Source organism: Rhinopithecus bieti, unplaced genomic scaffold (assembly GCF_001698545.2).
Source record: "Rhinopithecus bieti isolate Rb0 unplaced genomic scaffold, ASM169854v2 scaffold_10264, whole genome shotgun sequence".
NCBI lineage: Eukaryota > Metazoa > Chordata > Mammalia > Primates > Cercopithecidae > Rhinopithecus > Rhinopithecus bieti.
The window spans coordinates 217,978-232,846 of record NW_016806418.1 but is presented as its reverse complement, the minus strand read 5'-3'; the positions used below and the strand labels follow the sequence as shown (position 1 = coordinate 232,846).

The window sequence follows — 14,869 nt, the reverse complement described above, 5'->3', positions numbered from 1 at the left end:
TCACCTAAAGGGAAAGGCATTGAGAGGCAGGCAGGAGGTGGGATGGGCCTTGCATGGGGTGGGAATCTGGGTGAGTCTGTCTTCTGCTCTGGCCTCAGGAACCCAGGAGTGAACACGGGGTTGTGGATGGTGGATCTCCCAGGGCTGACCTAGCCCTGACAGTATCTGGGTGTGAAGTTCCTCCTCTAAGGAGGTCACTGTTCTGACCTCACCCCTGTCTTCCTGTGGGGCTTCCCCTAAGTCTTAAGCCCTCAGTTCCTGAGAGAAGAACCCTGAGGAACAGACGTTCCCTGGCGGCCCTGGCACCTCCAACCCCAGACATGCTGCTGCTGCTGCTGCCCCTGCTCTGGGGGAGGGAGAGGGTGGAGGGACAGAGGAGTAACTGGAAGGATTACCCACTGATGATGCAGAGGTCTGTGACGGTGCAGGAGGGCCTGTGTGTCCATGTGCGCTGCTCCTTCTCCTACCCAGGGGACAGCCAGACTGACTCTGACCCAGTTCATGGCTACTGGTTCCGGGCAGGGGCCCATACAGTCTGGGACGCTCCAGTGGCCACAAACAACCCAGCTCGGGCAGTGCAAGAGGAGACTCGGGACCGATTCCACCTCCTTGGGGACCCACAGACCAAGAATTGCACCCTGAGCATCAGAGATGCCAGAAGCAGGGATGCAGGGACATACTTCTTTCGTGTGGAGAGAAGAAATATAAAATGGAATTATAAATATGACCAGCTCTCTGTGCATGTGACAGGTAAGGCACGGGCTCCAGGAAAGGCCACAGGGAAAGGTCATGGGGGTGGCAGGGAAAGGCTGGGATGGGGCCGCTGCCCCGGGAGAGGGCTGAGGGTGAAGTGAGTCGGGCTCAGGGCAGGAGCTGGACCAGAGCCTGAGTTCCCCCCAGGGCTGCACCATGGATCCTCTGTCCTGATCCTGAGTCCCCCTCTGTTCACCAGCCCTGACACACAGACCCAACATCCTCATCCCAGGCACCCTAGAGTCCGGCTGGCCCCAGAATCTGACCTGCTCTGTGCCCTGGGCCTGTGAGCAGGGGACACCCCCTATGATCTCCTGGATGGGGACCTCCGTGTCTCCCCTGGACCCCTCCACCACCCGCTCCTCGGTGCTCACCCTCATCCCACAGCCCCAGGACCACGGCACCAGCCTCACCTGTCAGGTGACCTTCCCTGGGGCCAGCGTGACCACGAACAAGACCATCCACCTCAACGTGTCCTGTGAGTGCTGGGCCAGGATGCCTGGGTCCCTGATGGGGTGAGCGTCAAGCCTGGACACAGGGTGCTGGGTCCCGGAATCTGGGCTGGTTGTGGGGTCAGGAGGACAATGGCTCTGTCTTCCCTGTTTATGCGGCTCCTGGGGACAGACAGGGCCAGCGTTCCCAGCCCACAGTGATGCGGGTCTCCATGTCTTTCTGTCCCAGACCCCCCTCAGAACTTGACCATGACTGTCTTCCAAGGAAATGGCACAGGTAGGATGGAGCCCCCTCCCTGGGGCTGGAGGTGCAGGGCCTTCAGGTCAGGATGGGGCTGGGTTATTCCTCAACCTGAACTCACTTTGGGAAACAGAGATGCCCTTGTGGGTGAACTCAGGGCCCCTCTGTGTCCTCAGGCCCCAAGGCCGCCTGTTCCCATCCTCCCATCACCACTCTTGGACCCCCGCCGCCCCACACCTCCCTTCGGCCTCAAACAAGAACAGGGTGGCATTCACACAGCAGGGCCAGACTTTGAGGTTCCTTCTCATGCATCTCCTGAATACACCTCCACCCTTATCTGTTTATTTCCGATAGTTCTGATGTAAGTACTTCTGGACAGGTGATAAATGCCCATGGGCAAAAGTTCAAATTGCAGAGCAGAGTCTGTCCTCCAATGCCTGCCCCCCTCCCCAGAACCAGCCACTGTCCATCCAGGCTGCCCTGAGCCTCGGTTTGTGCCCCTGGAGGATCAGAGGTGGTTTGGCGTCCGAAGTGAGATGGTCCGCACCCTCCTCTAGGGCTGGGTGTGATTCCGCTGCACGGATGGACTCTGATTTTGTGGCACCTCCTAATGGAAGATCATGGCACTCATTTTATCCTATGGCAGGAACACGGCAATGAACCATCTTGTATCTACTTCCACAGGAATATCTAAGTCTGTGGGTTAAGTTCCTAAAAGCAAAATGTAGCTACGTTATATGTTCACATTCCCGACAGTGAGTAGTGGAAGTACATGTGTCTGGAACTTCAGTCTATGTCTGTGTGTCAGTTGCTGTCATCAGTCTCTTTCTGTATCCTTCCTTTTTCTCCAGATCTATGTACTTCCCTGACCCTCTGTCTCCTTTTCTACAGTATCCACAGTCCTGGGAAATGGCTCATCTCTCTCAGTCCCAGAGGGCCAGTCTCTGCGCCTGGTCTGTGCAGTTGACAGCAATCCCCCTGCCAGGCTGAGCCTGAGCTGGGGAGGCCTGACCCTGTGCCCTTCACAGCCCTCAAACCTGGGGGTGCTGGAGCTGCCTTGGGTGCACCTGAGGGATGAAGAGGAATTCACCTGCAGAGCTCAGAACCTTCTGGGCTCTCAGCAGGTCTCCCTGAACGTCTCCCTGCAGAGTGAGTGCACCGGTGTGCTGGGGAGGAGCTGGAGGAGGAGAACACACCTTCTCCACCCTCAGTGACCACTGAGCGGCCCCCTGACCTTCAGAGAGGAGCTCCGCTCTGGTCTGTGCTCAGCTGTGAGCACTTTCCTGGGACCCACAGCACTACTGTCCTCTTCCTGTCAGGGAAGGGTTGTGGGGTGGGGAGAGGGCAGGAGTGGATCTCAGAGGGGAGAGGATGGGGCCTGGACAGGTGTGTTTAGGGAGACAAGCGCCTTTCTTTGCAGGGCTGAACTGGAGTCACACAACTGAGGTACTTGCCTTGAGCATCAAATTAAAAAAAAAGGAAAAAGCCCAACAAGTTAGCAATCAAATGAAATCATACTGCAATGCAACCATCTTTTATAAACAGTAAAAACTGAATGCAAAACAAATTCATTGATGGATAAAATATTAACATCGTAAAGAAAAAAAAAAAAAGGAACGGCTGGCACTTGCATGCCTCACTGGCCTCAGGAAGAGTCTCTCCATGTCCTTCTCTCTCTCATTTCTGTTCTTTGTGTCTGGGAAGGGGAAGTGGAAATAGACGTATAGGACCCTACAGGAAGTGGGAGGAGGAGGAGAAGAGACCCAATTCTCTATGATATATCACAAAAATAACTCCAATCTGTCAACAGGTAAAGCCACATCAGGAGTGACTCAGGGGGCAGTCGGAGCTGGAGCCACAGCCCTGGTCTTCGTGTCCTTCTGCATTATCTTCGTTGTGTGAGCATGGACCTTAGGAAGGGAGGGAGAGCCCTGGGGGAGGGCGGGCTGGGAGCTGGATCCCTGAAGCCAGAGCTGGAGGGACCCGGATGGGTCAAGAGCTTGGGGCAAGAAGGAGGTCACAGGTGCATGGTGAGAATTCCATGTGGGCCTGTGTTTGAGGAGCTTTGAGTCTGTGGCAAACCTTGGTACCCACTGTCCAGGAGAAGAGAGTCTCTATTCTCAACCTTGGAGTCTCTAAGACTGGACCACTGCTTTCCCGCCTCAGTCACCCCTGCAGTCCCTTAATAGGAAACACATGGCGGGTACCTGGTCTGCCCACTGCACCCCGATCTGACCACACTGAAAGGCTGTCTGGTCTCTTCACTCAGAGTGAGGTCCTGCAGGAAGAAATCGGCAAGGCCAGCTGCGGGCGTGGGGGATACGGGTATAGAGGATGCAAACACCGTCAGGGGCTCAGCCTCTCAGGTGAGTGCTGTGGATTCTCCACAGCCAGCATCCAGCCTGGACACCTCCCACAGGATGACCCCTAGGACTAATCAGCCAGGCGTAGCCAAAGTTACCTCCTCTCTGTTCTTCCTTTCTTCTCTGTAGCCCCAAATTCACAATGTTTGGTTGGTTTCCTCCCCTAAGAACAGCTTGCATTGTCCCTGCCCCCTATCCTGACCCTTCATTGCTGAGGCCTGAAGATCTCTGTCTTTTGCTCCCTCACTTCCCTGCCTGTCACCTCTCCTTTCCTGACTGGGGGGACTGTTCAGAAGGCATCATCATCCAGTTCCTCTGCATTTGAATAGCTGTTCCCCCACCCCTTGATACTGTCTAGAGCAGAAGCCAGCAAATATTATCTGTAAGCGACAGATAGAAACTATTTTTGGCTTCATGGGCCACACAGTCTCATTGCAGCTCCTCGTATCTGCTATTGTAGCGAGAAAGAAGCCATATACCCTGTGTAAAGAAATGAATATGGCTGTGTGCCAATAAAACTTTATTCACAAACATAAAGAGTGGGCTGGATATAACTCAAACACTGTAGTTTGACAACCCCTGATCTAGAGTAAAAATCCCGAACTCTATAGCCTGCAGCAGTGCACATTTTGACCCTTTTTTTTTTTTTTTTTTTGAGTTGGAGTCTTGCTCTGTCGCCCAGGCTGGAGTGCGGTGGCGTGATCTCTGCTCACTGCAAGCTCTGCCTCCCGGGTTCAAGCCATTCTCCTGCCTCAGCCTCCGGAGTGGCTGGGACTACAAATGCCCGCCGTCATGTCTGGCTAATTTTTTGGTATTTATAGTAGAGACAGGGTTTCACCGTGTTAGCCAGGATGGTGTCGATCTCCTGACCTTGTGATCCGCCCGCCTCGGCCTCCCAAAGTGCTGGGATTACAGGCGTGAGCCACTGGGCCCGGCCACATTCTGACCTTTTAAGCACCTACCTTTCCACTAGGGCAAGAACAAGGGTGAAGTGAGTGAGGCTCTTGCCTCAAGTGCATTTTTTTGTTTGTTTGTTTTTGTTTTTTGAGAGGGAGTCTCGCTCTGTCACCCAGGCTATAGTGCAGTGGCACAATCTTGGCTCACTGCAACCTCCGCCTCCTAGGTTCAAGTGATTCGCCTGCCTCAGTCTCCTGAGTAGCTGAGATTACAGGTGTCCACCACCACACTTGGCTAATTTTGTATTTTTAGTAGAGACAGGGTTTCACCAAGTTGGCCAGGCTGCTCTTGAACTCCTGACCTCAGGTGATCCGCCCGCCTCAGCCTCCTAAAGTGCTGGGATTACAGGCGTGAGTCACCGCGCCCAGCCTCTGTTCTGCTCTGGCTCCCTTCTCTCTCCCATGTCTCAGGGGTCCCTGACTGAACCCAGGGCAGAAGACAGTCCCCCATACCAGCCTCCCCCAGCTACTGCCCGCTCCTCAGTGGGGGAAGAAGAGCACCAGTATGCATCCCTCAGCTTCCAGACGGTGAAGCCTCGGGACTTGCAGGGACAGGCCACTGACACCGAGTACTCGGAGATCAAGATCCACAAATGAGAAACTGCAGAGACTCAGCCTGATTGAGGGATCACAGCCCCTCCAGGCAAGGGAGAAGTCAGAGGCTGGTTCTTGTAGAATTAACAGCCCTCAAAGTGATGAGCTAGGCACATAGTGAAAAGCACACAGGCTTTGGAGTCAAAGTATCTCCAACCTGAATCCACACTGTGCCGTCCTTTTTATTTTTTTGACTAAAAGACAGACAAATTCCTACCTCTCTGTACCTTGGTTTCCTGCTCTGGAAAACAGGAATGAGAAGCCCTACTTGCAAGGTTGTGGTGATCATTCCAGGAGCCACATCCCATCAGAGCTCCTGGCACAGCTAAGCATTGATGGATTGCTGTGCTTTGAACACAAAGGTCCTGCTGGGAACCTCTCCTGATTCTGGTGGCTACTGGTACCTATATGTCTGTGTCACTTGCCTGCAAAATAGTGATTCTGCAACTTTCCAGGAAATGACCTCAGCCTGCAAATCAGGTCTGGGTAGCATCTGGATCCTGCCCACCTCTTCGGCCTCATCGCCCCTCCTTGGGACTGCTAGGCCTCCTTGCTCTCTGTAGTCTACGTATTGTGCACAGTCCAGTGGGAGTCTTTAGGACACACTGAGCTCTCTCTGCGCTGCTCACAGCCCATCCATGGCTCCTGGATCCTGAACCTCCCGTCACATCCTCTTCATGACATCACTCTCCGACCTCAGTCCACTCCTCCATCCTCACCACTTAACCCACTGGTCCCTCTGGCCTTTTCCAAATCATTTGCAACATGTCCTGTTGGTTCATACCTCAGTCCTTGAACACTGGGGACCCTCCTCCTAGAATGCCCTCCTCCTGGGCCTTCATCTGCCTCCATCTTTGAAAATGGAGTTCCAGGATTGGACTTCTGGGTTGAGCTGAGGGAGAGAGTGAAGCAGCAGCTCATGATCTCCCTCCTCTAAAGCCAAACCCAGGGAATGAGAAACGTTTCCAAAGGGTCAAAGGATCATCTGACAAATTAAACATGATCCAAAAAAAATCACCTACGTGCAGCACCCGAATGAGGAAAGGAACATCTCACAACAGTCACTTTATGCAGTAGCCCTGATGAGAAGGAATCAAAGGACTGGAGGAGGCACTAACACTTCCCTAAATCTGGGCTCTTGCCCATTTACGGCAGCATCAGAAAACCGTACAGTACCAACGAACAATTTTTTAAAAATCACGGCCGGGCGCGGTGGCTCATGCCTGTAATCCCAGCACTTTGGGAGGCCGAGGTGGGCGGATCACAAGGTCAGGAGATCGAGACCATCCTGGCTAACACGTTGAAACCCCGTCTTTACTAAATATACAACAATTAGCCGGGTGTGGTGGCGGGCACCTGTAGTCCCAGCTACTCTGAAGGCTGAGGCAGGAGAATGGCCTGAACCCGGAGTCAGAGCTTGCAGTGAACTGAGATCGTGCCACTGCACTCTAGCCTGGGTGACAGAGCAAGATTCCATCTCAATAAAAAATCATATGTGAGCTGGGTGTGGTGGCTCACGCCTGTCATCCCAACACTTTGCGAGGCTGAGGCAGGTGAATCTCTTCAGGTCAGGAGTTCAAGACCAGCCTGGCCAGCATGGTGAAACCCCATCTCTACTAAAAATACAAAAATTAGCCAGGTGAGGTGGTGTATGCCTGTAGTCCCTGCTGCTCGGGAGGCTGAGGCAAGAGAATTATTTGAACCTGGGAGGTGGAGGTTGCAGTGAGCTGAGATCGTGCCATTGCACTCCAGCCTGGGCGACAGAGCAAGAGTCTGTCTCAAAAAAAAAAAAAAAAAAAAATCCTATGCTATGGTTTGGTTATGGTTTGTTAGGCCCTGCCAAACCTCCTGTTGATATTTGATGCCCAGTGTTGGAGATGGGGCCAAATGGGTGGTGTTCAGGTCCTGGGATTGGATCCCTCATGAATGGCTTGGTGCTGTCTTCAAGGTAATGAGGGAGTTCTCACTCTGTTACTTCCTGTGAGAGTTTCTCCAAGAGCTGGTTGTTAAAAAGACATTGGAACCTCCCCTCCCCAGCCCATGCTTCCTCTCTTGCCATATTGTCTGCACATGCAGACTTCCTTTTGCCTTCCACCAGGAGTGGAAGCTTCCCGAGACCCTCACCAGAAGCAAAGGCTGGTGCCAAGCATATGGTGCAGAACCGTGAGTCAAATAAACTGTTGGGGGGTGCACGGCAACATATTCAAGCTTATGTACAAGGCATTTGAGGTCGAGGCATGGAAAAATACTGCGGCACTGTGTGTATGTTGTTTGTGCATGAGACTGTAACTCCTTGACCCTGAAAACAGGGAAAGGAACGGAATGTGTGATAAGGAGCACTGAAAACAGACTCCTGAGAATGTAGTCTGAGTGTTTTTGCAAGGCCATATGTGTCTCCTGACCCGACCGCAAAAGGCCATCTGGTGGACGTTTTGGTTTAACAAGCCCTTTCAATAAATACTTGGCGGATGGATTCTGGGGCAGCACTCTTTCAGAGATGGCTGCTCCGGCCTCCCGCCCAGCTGGAATTGTCTGAGTACTTCATTCTTGGCGTTCACTATAGCTACAAGCTGCATAAACCTCTTTTCTTTATAAACTACCCAGCCTCAGATATTACTCTATAGCAACACAAATGAACAAAAATAACATGGAATGCTTCTGTACTGATAAATATAGAACATTTTTGAGAGACTTAAGGAAGGCCCAAATGAAGGAAGAAATATATCATATTCATGAACTGGAAGACAAAAATGGTTAAACTGTCAGTTGTCTGCATACTGATTTAGGTAATCCCAGTCAAAATTTCTATGTGTGTGTATATATATATTATATATGTATATCTGTATATGTATGTATATATGAGTATATACGAGTGTATGTATATTGTAAATATAAGTTTATATATATACACATATATAGTTGTAAATTGATAAGTTGTTTCTAAAATTTATGTAAACACATAAAGGCCTAGAATAACCAAATCATTGTGATAAGAAATATATTTAGAGAAGTCAGACTTTAACACTATAGTAATACAGAGTGTGTGGTGTGGACTAGAATACAGTCTACAAATTGACCCACACATATACAGTCAATTGAATAGCATCAAGTCTATTAAATTGGGACAGGAAAAACTTTTAATAAATGTAGGTGGGTGGCCGGGTGCTGTGGCTCACACCTGTAATCCCAGCACTTTGGGAGGCTGAGGTGGGTGGATCACTTGAGGTCAGGAGTTTGAGACCAGCCTGGATAACATGGTGATACACCATCTCCACAAAAAAAAAAAAAAAAAAATTGCCTAATACCTGTAATCCCAGGTACTAGGGAGGCTGAAGCAGGAGAATTGCTTGAACCTGAGAGGCAGAGGTTGCAGTGAGCCGAGATTGTACCACTGTACTCCAGCCTGCAACAGAGTGAGACCCCACCTTGAAAATAAATAAATAAAAGATAAATGTTAGTGAAACAAGTGAAATTAGGGTTGGTAAATATGAGTGTTGAGCCCTTTCTCACATCACACACAAAAAATTAGCCTGAAGCGAATCATAAACCTAAAAGTGGAGACTATAATGTTTGTATAACTGTGCTGTTCGATATGGTAACCACTAGCCACGTGTGGCTACTGAGCACTTGAAATGTCCTACATTTAGTGAGAAAATAATATAAAAATCTAATTAATAAATATTTAAAATTGATTACATGTTGATAGGATGCTACTTTGGATGTATCAGGTTAAATAAAATATTATTGAGACTGGGTGCGGTGGCTCACGCCTGTAATCCCAGCACTTTGGGAGGCCAAGGCAGGCAGATCACGAGGTCAAGAGATTGAGAACGTCCTGGCTAACACAGTGAAACCTCGTCTCTACTAAAAATACAAAAAATTAGATGGGCAAGGTGGCAGGTGCCTGTAGTCCCAGCTACTCAGGAGGCTGAGGCAGGAGAATGGCGTGAACCCAGGAGATGGAACTTGCAGTGAGCCAAGATCGTGCCACTGCACTCCAGCTTGGCAATAGAGTGAGACTCCATCTTCAAAAAAAAAAAAAAAAAAAAAAATTATATATATATATATATATTATATATTATATATATATTATATATATATATAATTATATAATTTGAAGTTAATTTCACGTGTTTCTTGTTGTTGCTTTTTTGTTGTGGCTACTAAAAAAAATTAGGATTACATATGTGGCTTACATTTTATTTCTCCTGAACAGTGCTGCTCTAGAAGAAAAATTAGACGATATCTATGGGTATCCAATAATTGCTTAGAACACATTCAAAATGTCAAGTATGAAAGAAAGTATATAAATGAGACCTCACCAAAATTGAAAACATCCCTGTTCCTCAAAACATATGATTAAGAAAATGAAAAGGCAAGCCACATCTGGGAGAGAATTTTGTACATGTAATTTATAATATATGCCTAAAAAAAGGCTTGAGGGACCCTCCTGCCTCAGTCTCCCGAGTAGCTAGGATTACAGACATGTAGCAGCACACCTGGCTAACTTTGGTTTTGCAGAGGCAGGGGCTCATTATGCTGCTCAGGTTGGTCTTGAACTCCTGGCGTCACGCAATCCTTCCACCTCGGCCTCCCAAAGTGCTGGAATTAGAGGCATGAGCCACTGTGCCTGGACAGTCAATCATGTGCCAATTTCAATCATGGGCAAAAAGGCTTGATTATATATTCCACAAGAGAAAAGATGCAAATTCCAGGAGTACATGAAAAGGTTTTGAACACCACTGACATCAGGAGATAAAAATTGAAGTCACCATGAGATGCCCTACCACATCTCCTGGAATGGCTAAAATTACAAAGCTCGAGTGCACCAAATGTTGGAGACGATGTGGAGGAACTGGAAATCTCATATATTTCCCGTGGAGATGCAAATAGTACGACCATTTTGAAAAAAAAAAAAGTGGCAGTTTTGTAGACAGTTTCACACACTATATCAACCCTATAGCCCAACAGTTCTGCTGCCAGGTACTCACTCAAGAAGGGTGAAAGCAAAAAGTCCACATAAAGACCTGGACAAGAACACTTCTAGCAGCATTATTTATAATAGCCAAAAGGTGGTATCAGCTCAAATACCCATCAACAGGTGAACAAATAACCATAGTGTGGTGTTTCCATGTAACGGCGTAATACTCATCAATATATAATAACAAACAATATATAATACATGCAACAGCTTGAGTAAATTAGTAGAGATGGGGTTTCACCATGTTAGCCAGGATGGTCTTGATCTCTTGACTCTGTGATCCACCCGCCTCTGCCTCCCAAAGTGCTGGGATTATAGGCATGAGCCACCCACGCCCAGCCAGTCCTGGGAATATTCTGTGTCTTAATTGGGATAGTGATTACGTGGTTATGTATTTATCAAAACACATTGAATTACGCAAATAAAATCTATGTATCTCACTGTATGTAAATTTACCTTTCATGAAAGAGAAATCAAAAACTCTTAAATGATGAAAGGTTTTGGTTCCCTCTTTTTTACTAGACTAGCTAGTGATCTATCAATCTTATCTGTTCTTTCAAAGAGCCAACTTTTGGGTATGCTGATTTTTGTATGAATTTTCATATCTCAATTTTATTCACTTCAGCTCTGATTTTGGTTATTTGTTTTCTTCTGCTAGCTTTGGGGTTGACTTGCTCTTGTTTTTCTAATTCTTCTAGGTGTAATGTTACGTTGCTAATTTGAGATCTTTCTAACTTTTTGATATGGGTATTCTGGAATATTGCATCTTTGCTTTCCTGGATGCTAGGACCAAACTGGACTAGAGTAAATTATGTGGTTCCTTCTGTCCCAAAGAAAGATGTATTTTTAACTCAGGAGCTACGTCAGCCCCATCTGGCTATATTATGCATCCCTGTTTCCTCTGCGTCTCATGCTGGACTCTGTGCAAAAGGGACAGCCAGTGAAAGCATTATTGATATGTCAATATTGAGATGTGAGAATTTGATCCTGTCATTATGTTGTTAGCTGGTTGTTATGTAGACTTGATTGTATAGTTGCTTTATAATGTCAGTGGGCTATATATTTAAACACTTAACACCTTTCTATGGTGGCATGTAACATTCTTTCACTTCTGTGTTTGGCACTCCCTTAAAGATCTCTCATAAGTCAGGTCCGGTGGTGATGAATTTTTTTAGTTTTTGTTTGTCTGAAAGGGATTTTATTTCTCCTTCATTTATGAAGCTTAGTTTGGCAGGGTATGAAATTCTTGGCTGGAATTTGTTTTCTTTAAGAATGCTAAATATAGGCCCCGAATGTCTTTGACTTATATGATTTCTGCTAAAAGCTCTTCTGTTAGCCTGATGGGGTTCCCTTTGTACATGACCTGCCTCTTCCTTTTAGCTGTATTTAATATTTTTTCTTTCATGTGAACCTTAGAAAATCTAACGACTATGTGTTTTGGGGACGGTAATCTTGTATACTATCTTGCTGGGGTTCTCTGAATTTCCTGAATTTATGTCAACCTCTCTAGCAAGGTTGGGGACATTTTTGTGGATGATATCCTCAAATATGTTTTACAAGTTGCTGGGTCTCTCTTTTTCCAGGATTCCAGTGGGCTGTACGTTTGGTCTCTTTATATAATCCCATATTTCTTGGAGGTTTTCGTCATTTTTTTTAAATTCTTTTTTTTATTATTATTTTTGTCTGATTGGGTTGATTCAAAGAACTGGTCTTTAAGCTCTGAGATTCTTTTCTCAGCTTAATCTCTTCTGATGTTAATACTTCTACTTGTATTATGCAATTTTTGCAGTTCTTCAGCTCTAACAGATCAGTTTGGTTCTCTCTTAAAATGGTTATTTTATCTTTCAGATCTTGAATCATTTTTATTGGATTTCCTACATTCCTTGGACTCGGTTTTCGAGTTTCTCCTGAGTCTCGGTGATCTCTGTTGCCAGATTCTGAATTCTATGTCTGTCATTTCAGTCATTTCAGACTCATTAAGAACATTGCCGGGGAGATAGTGTGGTCACTTGAAGCTAAAATACTCTGGCTTTTGGATGTGTCAGATTTCTTTCACTGGTTCTTTCTCATCTGTGTGGGTTGATGTTCCTTTAATCTTTGAAATTGCTGTTCTTTGGATAGGGCTCTTTGCTTTTATATTCTCTGATGCCCTTGAGGGTTTCACAGTGGTATAAATTGGGCTTAGACAACTGCATTTGTTTCTGGATGATTTCAAGGGGCCCGGGCTCAACTCAGCACTCCTAAGCTGCACGCTGTAACCATGGGGACCTGGGACCTGGCCCATGGCTTTTTTTTTTTTTTTCTGGCCCCTCAAGGTTAAGACCTCCTATGCTGGAACAACCAAGGTGTTCGGGGTCCACTGGTAACAACGGTCCAATAGGGGTTGCTGACAAAGCATTTTGGCAGGGTGGCCGTGGGTGATGGGAGTTCTTAAACGTGGTGTGCATCAGCTGCAGGGTGGCCGTGGGTCTTGCGAACCTGCTTGCTAATGTTCTGCCTAAGATCACATTATAAAAGACTAACTTGTGCCTCATTCTCTCTCTCTTGCTGTCTCTTGCTTTCTCACTTTGATGAAGCTGGAGGTCATGTTGTGAGCTACCTATGGAAAAGACCGTGGTTTCATAACAAAGCTGATTGAATAGCAAATGTTATTTTCCAGGCAAAAAAAAAATAAGTGGCAAGTTCTTCTGAATATGCAAGGCAGAAATAATTCCGGTGTTTCATAAACTCTTTCAAGTATGAAAGACGCATCCGCCAGGGTGACTCTGGGGAGTTTTTTGCTTTCTCTGTTCCTCACTGAGATCTACATGGACGGGAAGGGAAAACGCTCATCTCCAGAAACCTCCCACCTCTGGCACCCATAAGTCTGAAGTTGCACTTATGTGAGTGATTACCATTTTGCCCCTACCCACTGGCTTCCTGTTGGGATTACTCTTGTTTTCCAAGCCAGTTCCTCCCACGCTGAGGGAACCTGTGATAAGACAGCCCCAGGAAAGTGCCTGACACGTATTCCCTGAGCTGCCCCTTCCCTTCCACGTGCTTCCCGAGTGAGCACATCTACCCTGTGGCTCAGCTGTGAGCCCTGCCCTGATGTCTCTCCCACTTTCTGCCCCTCGAGCCTCTTCTTGGACATGGTGTCTCCATCCCCACCCCACCTCTCCAGTTATCCCAGTCAGGACCCAGGACTTATTCCAGTTGCCTCCTGTTTTCAACCACCCCACTCATGAGTCAGGGGTTCCTGTAAACTTCACTTCCCCAAAATGTCTGCCATCATGCCCTTCCTCCTCCCTCCATTCCCTGTCTCCTGCCCTCCATCGGCATGGCCAGGCCCTTTTGGTCTTGACCACTGCTCCACTTCCCACCCAACGTCCCGGTCTGAAGCCTCTCGCCTCCTTGCTGCGGCCCTCACAGCACAAGCCCTGAAAATTTTCCTGCATCCAGAGCTGACACTGCCTCTTCCCTGCTCAGAGCCCTCTCTGGTTCCCTGGAACCCTCAGTCCAAGCTCCTCAGCTGATCATGTCCCAGCACCTCCAATCTCTCCCTGGAAGACCCCAGACATATTTGCAGGGCCCTTCATCTGCCAGGCTGTCTCACGGCCTGTGCTTTTCCCCTCCACTTGAGGTGCCCTTAGCCACCTGTTAATAGGACCAACTCCTCCACTAGTCTCAGCTCAGCCTCTTTCCCTGCGGGGTCTTTCAGCTTTTGAACACCTGGATTTGCATTCGTGAGTATGTGTCACACAGTCAGGTGTCTCCTCTTTCTGTTTGTGTGGGGTTGCGGGAGAGACGGCCTCTCAGCTCCACCCTCCCTGCTCTCACTGTCTTCCTCACTCAGCCCTGAAGACCCTGAGCAATGGCACCTCGCGGCCTGTCCTGGAGGGTCAGTCCCTGGGCCTGCTGTGTGACTGACAACTCCCCTGCCTCACTGAGCTGGTCTCAGGAGGGAAGAACACTGAATCTCTCCTAGCTCTCAGCAAGTGGGATCCTAGAGCTGCCCCAGCAAGGGACTGGAGGTGGGGGGACCTTGCCTGTGAGGCTTAGCACCCACTGGGCTCCCAGCACATTTCCCTGAGCCTCTCTGTGCAGAGGGAGCTTCCAAACGGGTACCGGGGCAGACAGCCTGGTCAGGTGTTGGGCTGTGAGAGGGGCCTAGATCTAGGAACAGAACCTCACCCTCTTCTCCCCACTCCCAGGAAGCCCTGCTGGGTGCAGACATGTGAGTGAAGATCAGGAGGTCTCCCAGCCCCTGGTTCTCACCTAATCAAGAGGCCCTCATGGGCACTGGCTTCCCCTTCACCTATGGCCTCACCTGGCGCTACTACTCCAGGTGCAGGCCTGCTCTTTTCTGGGGAAGCTGAGGATTGGCCCCAAGTTCCAGATGGGGCTGAGCTGTCCTGTCCTGCCTGAGTTAGAATTGAAGTGGCCGATGCTAATCTGAGGCCCANTGCTTGCTAATGTTCTGCCTAAGATCACATTATAAAAGACTAACTTGTGCCTCATTCTCTCTCTCTTGCTGTCTCTTGCTTTCT

At 48.3% G+C, this 14,869-nt stretch overlaps 1 protein-coding gene across 5 annotated transcripts; it reads left to right on the top strand.

Moving 5' to 3' along the window:
- The first annotated feature begins 207 nt into the window (after positions 1-207).
- On the top strand, positions 208-5,575 carry LOC108532400 (sialic acid-binding Ig-like lectin 9). Of its 5 annotated transcripts, none has more exons than XM_017876465.1 (7): positions 209-750; positions 986-1,231; positions 1,435-1,482; positions 2,338-2,595; positions 3,257-3,344; positions 3,716-3,812; positions 5,177-5,575. In XM_017876465.1, exons 1-7 carry the CDS (start codon positions 321-323, stop codon positions 5,360-5,362), a joined length of 1,353 nt encoding a protein of 450 aa, XP_017731954.1. In that variant the 5' UTR covers positions 209-320; the 3' UTR covers positions 5,363-5,575. The 5 variants fall into 5 exon arrangements, 3 of the variants coding, with proteins under 3 accessions (XP_017731954.1, XP_017731953.1, XP_017731955.1); XM_017876464.1 differs by having other exon boundaries at positions 953-1,231; XR_001886433.1 differs by lacking the exon at positions 5,177-5,575 and having other exon boundaries at positions 1,141-1,231.
- The last annotated feature ends 9,294 nt before the right edge of the window (positions 5,576-14,869 follow it).

Bases quoted from the DNA above. Each gene is read 5' to 3' on its own strand.
- LOC108532400 (XM_017876464.1), top strand. From the start codon at position 321: ATGCTGCTGCTGCTGCTGCCCCTGCTCTGGGGGAGGGAGAGGGTGGAG. The intron at 1,232-1,434 runs GTGAGTGCTGGG...TTTCTGTCCCAG, and splicing joins CATCCACCTCAACGTGTCCT to ACCCCCCTCAGAACTTGACC. The intron at 2,596-3,256 runs GTGAGTGCACCG...ATCTGTCAACAG, and splicing joins CCTGAACGTCTCCCTGCAGA to GTAAAGCCACATCAGGAGTG.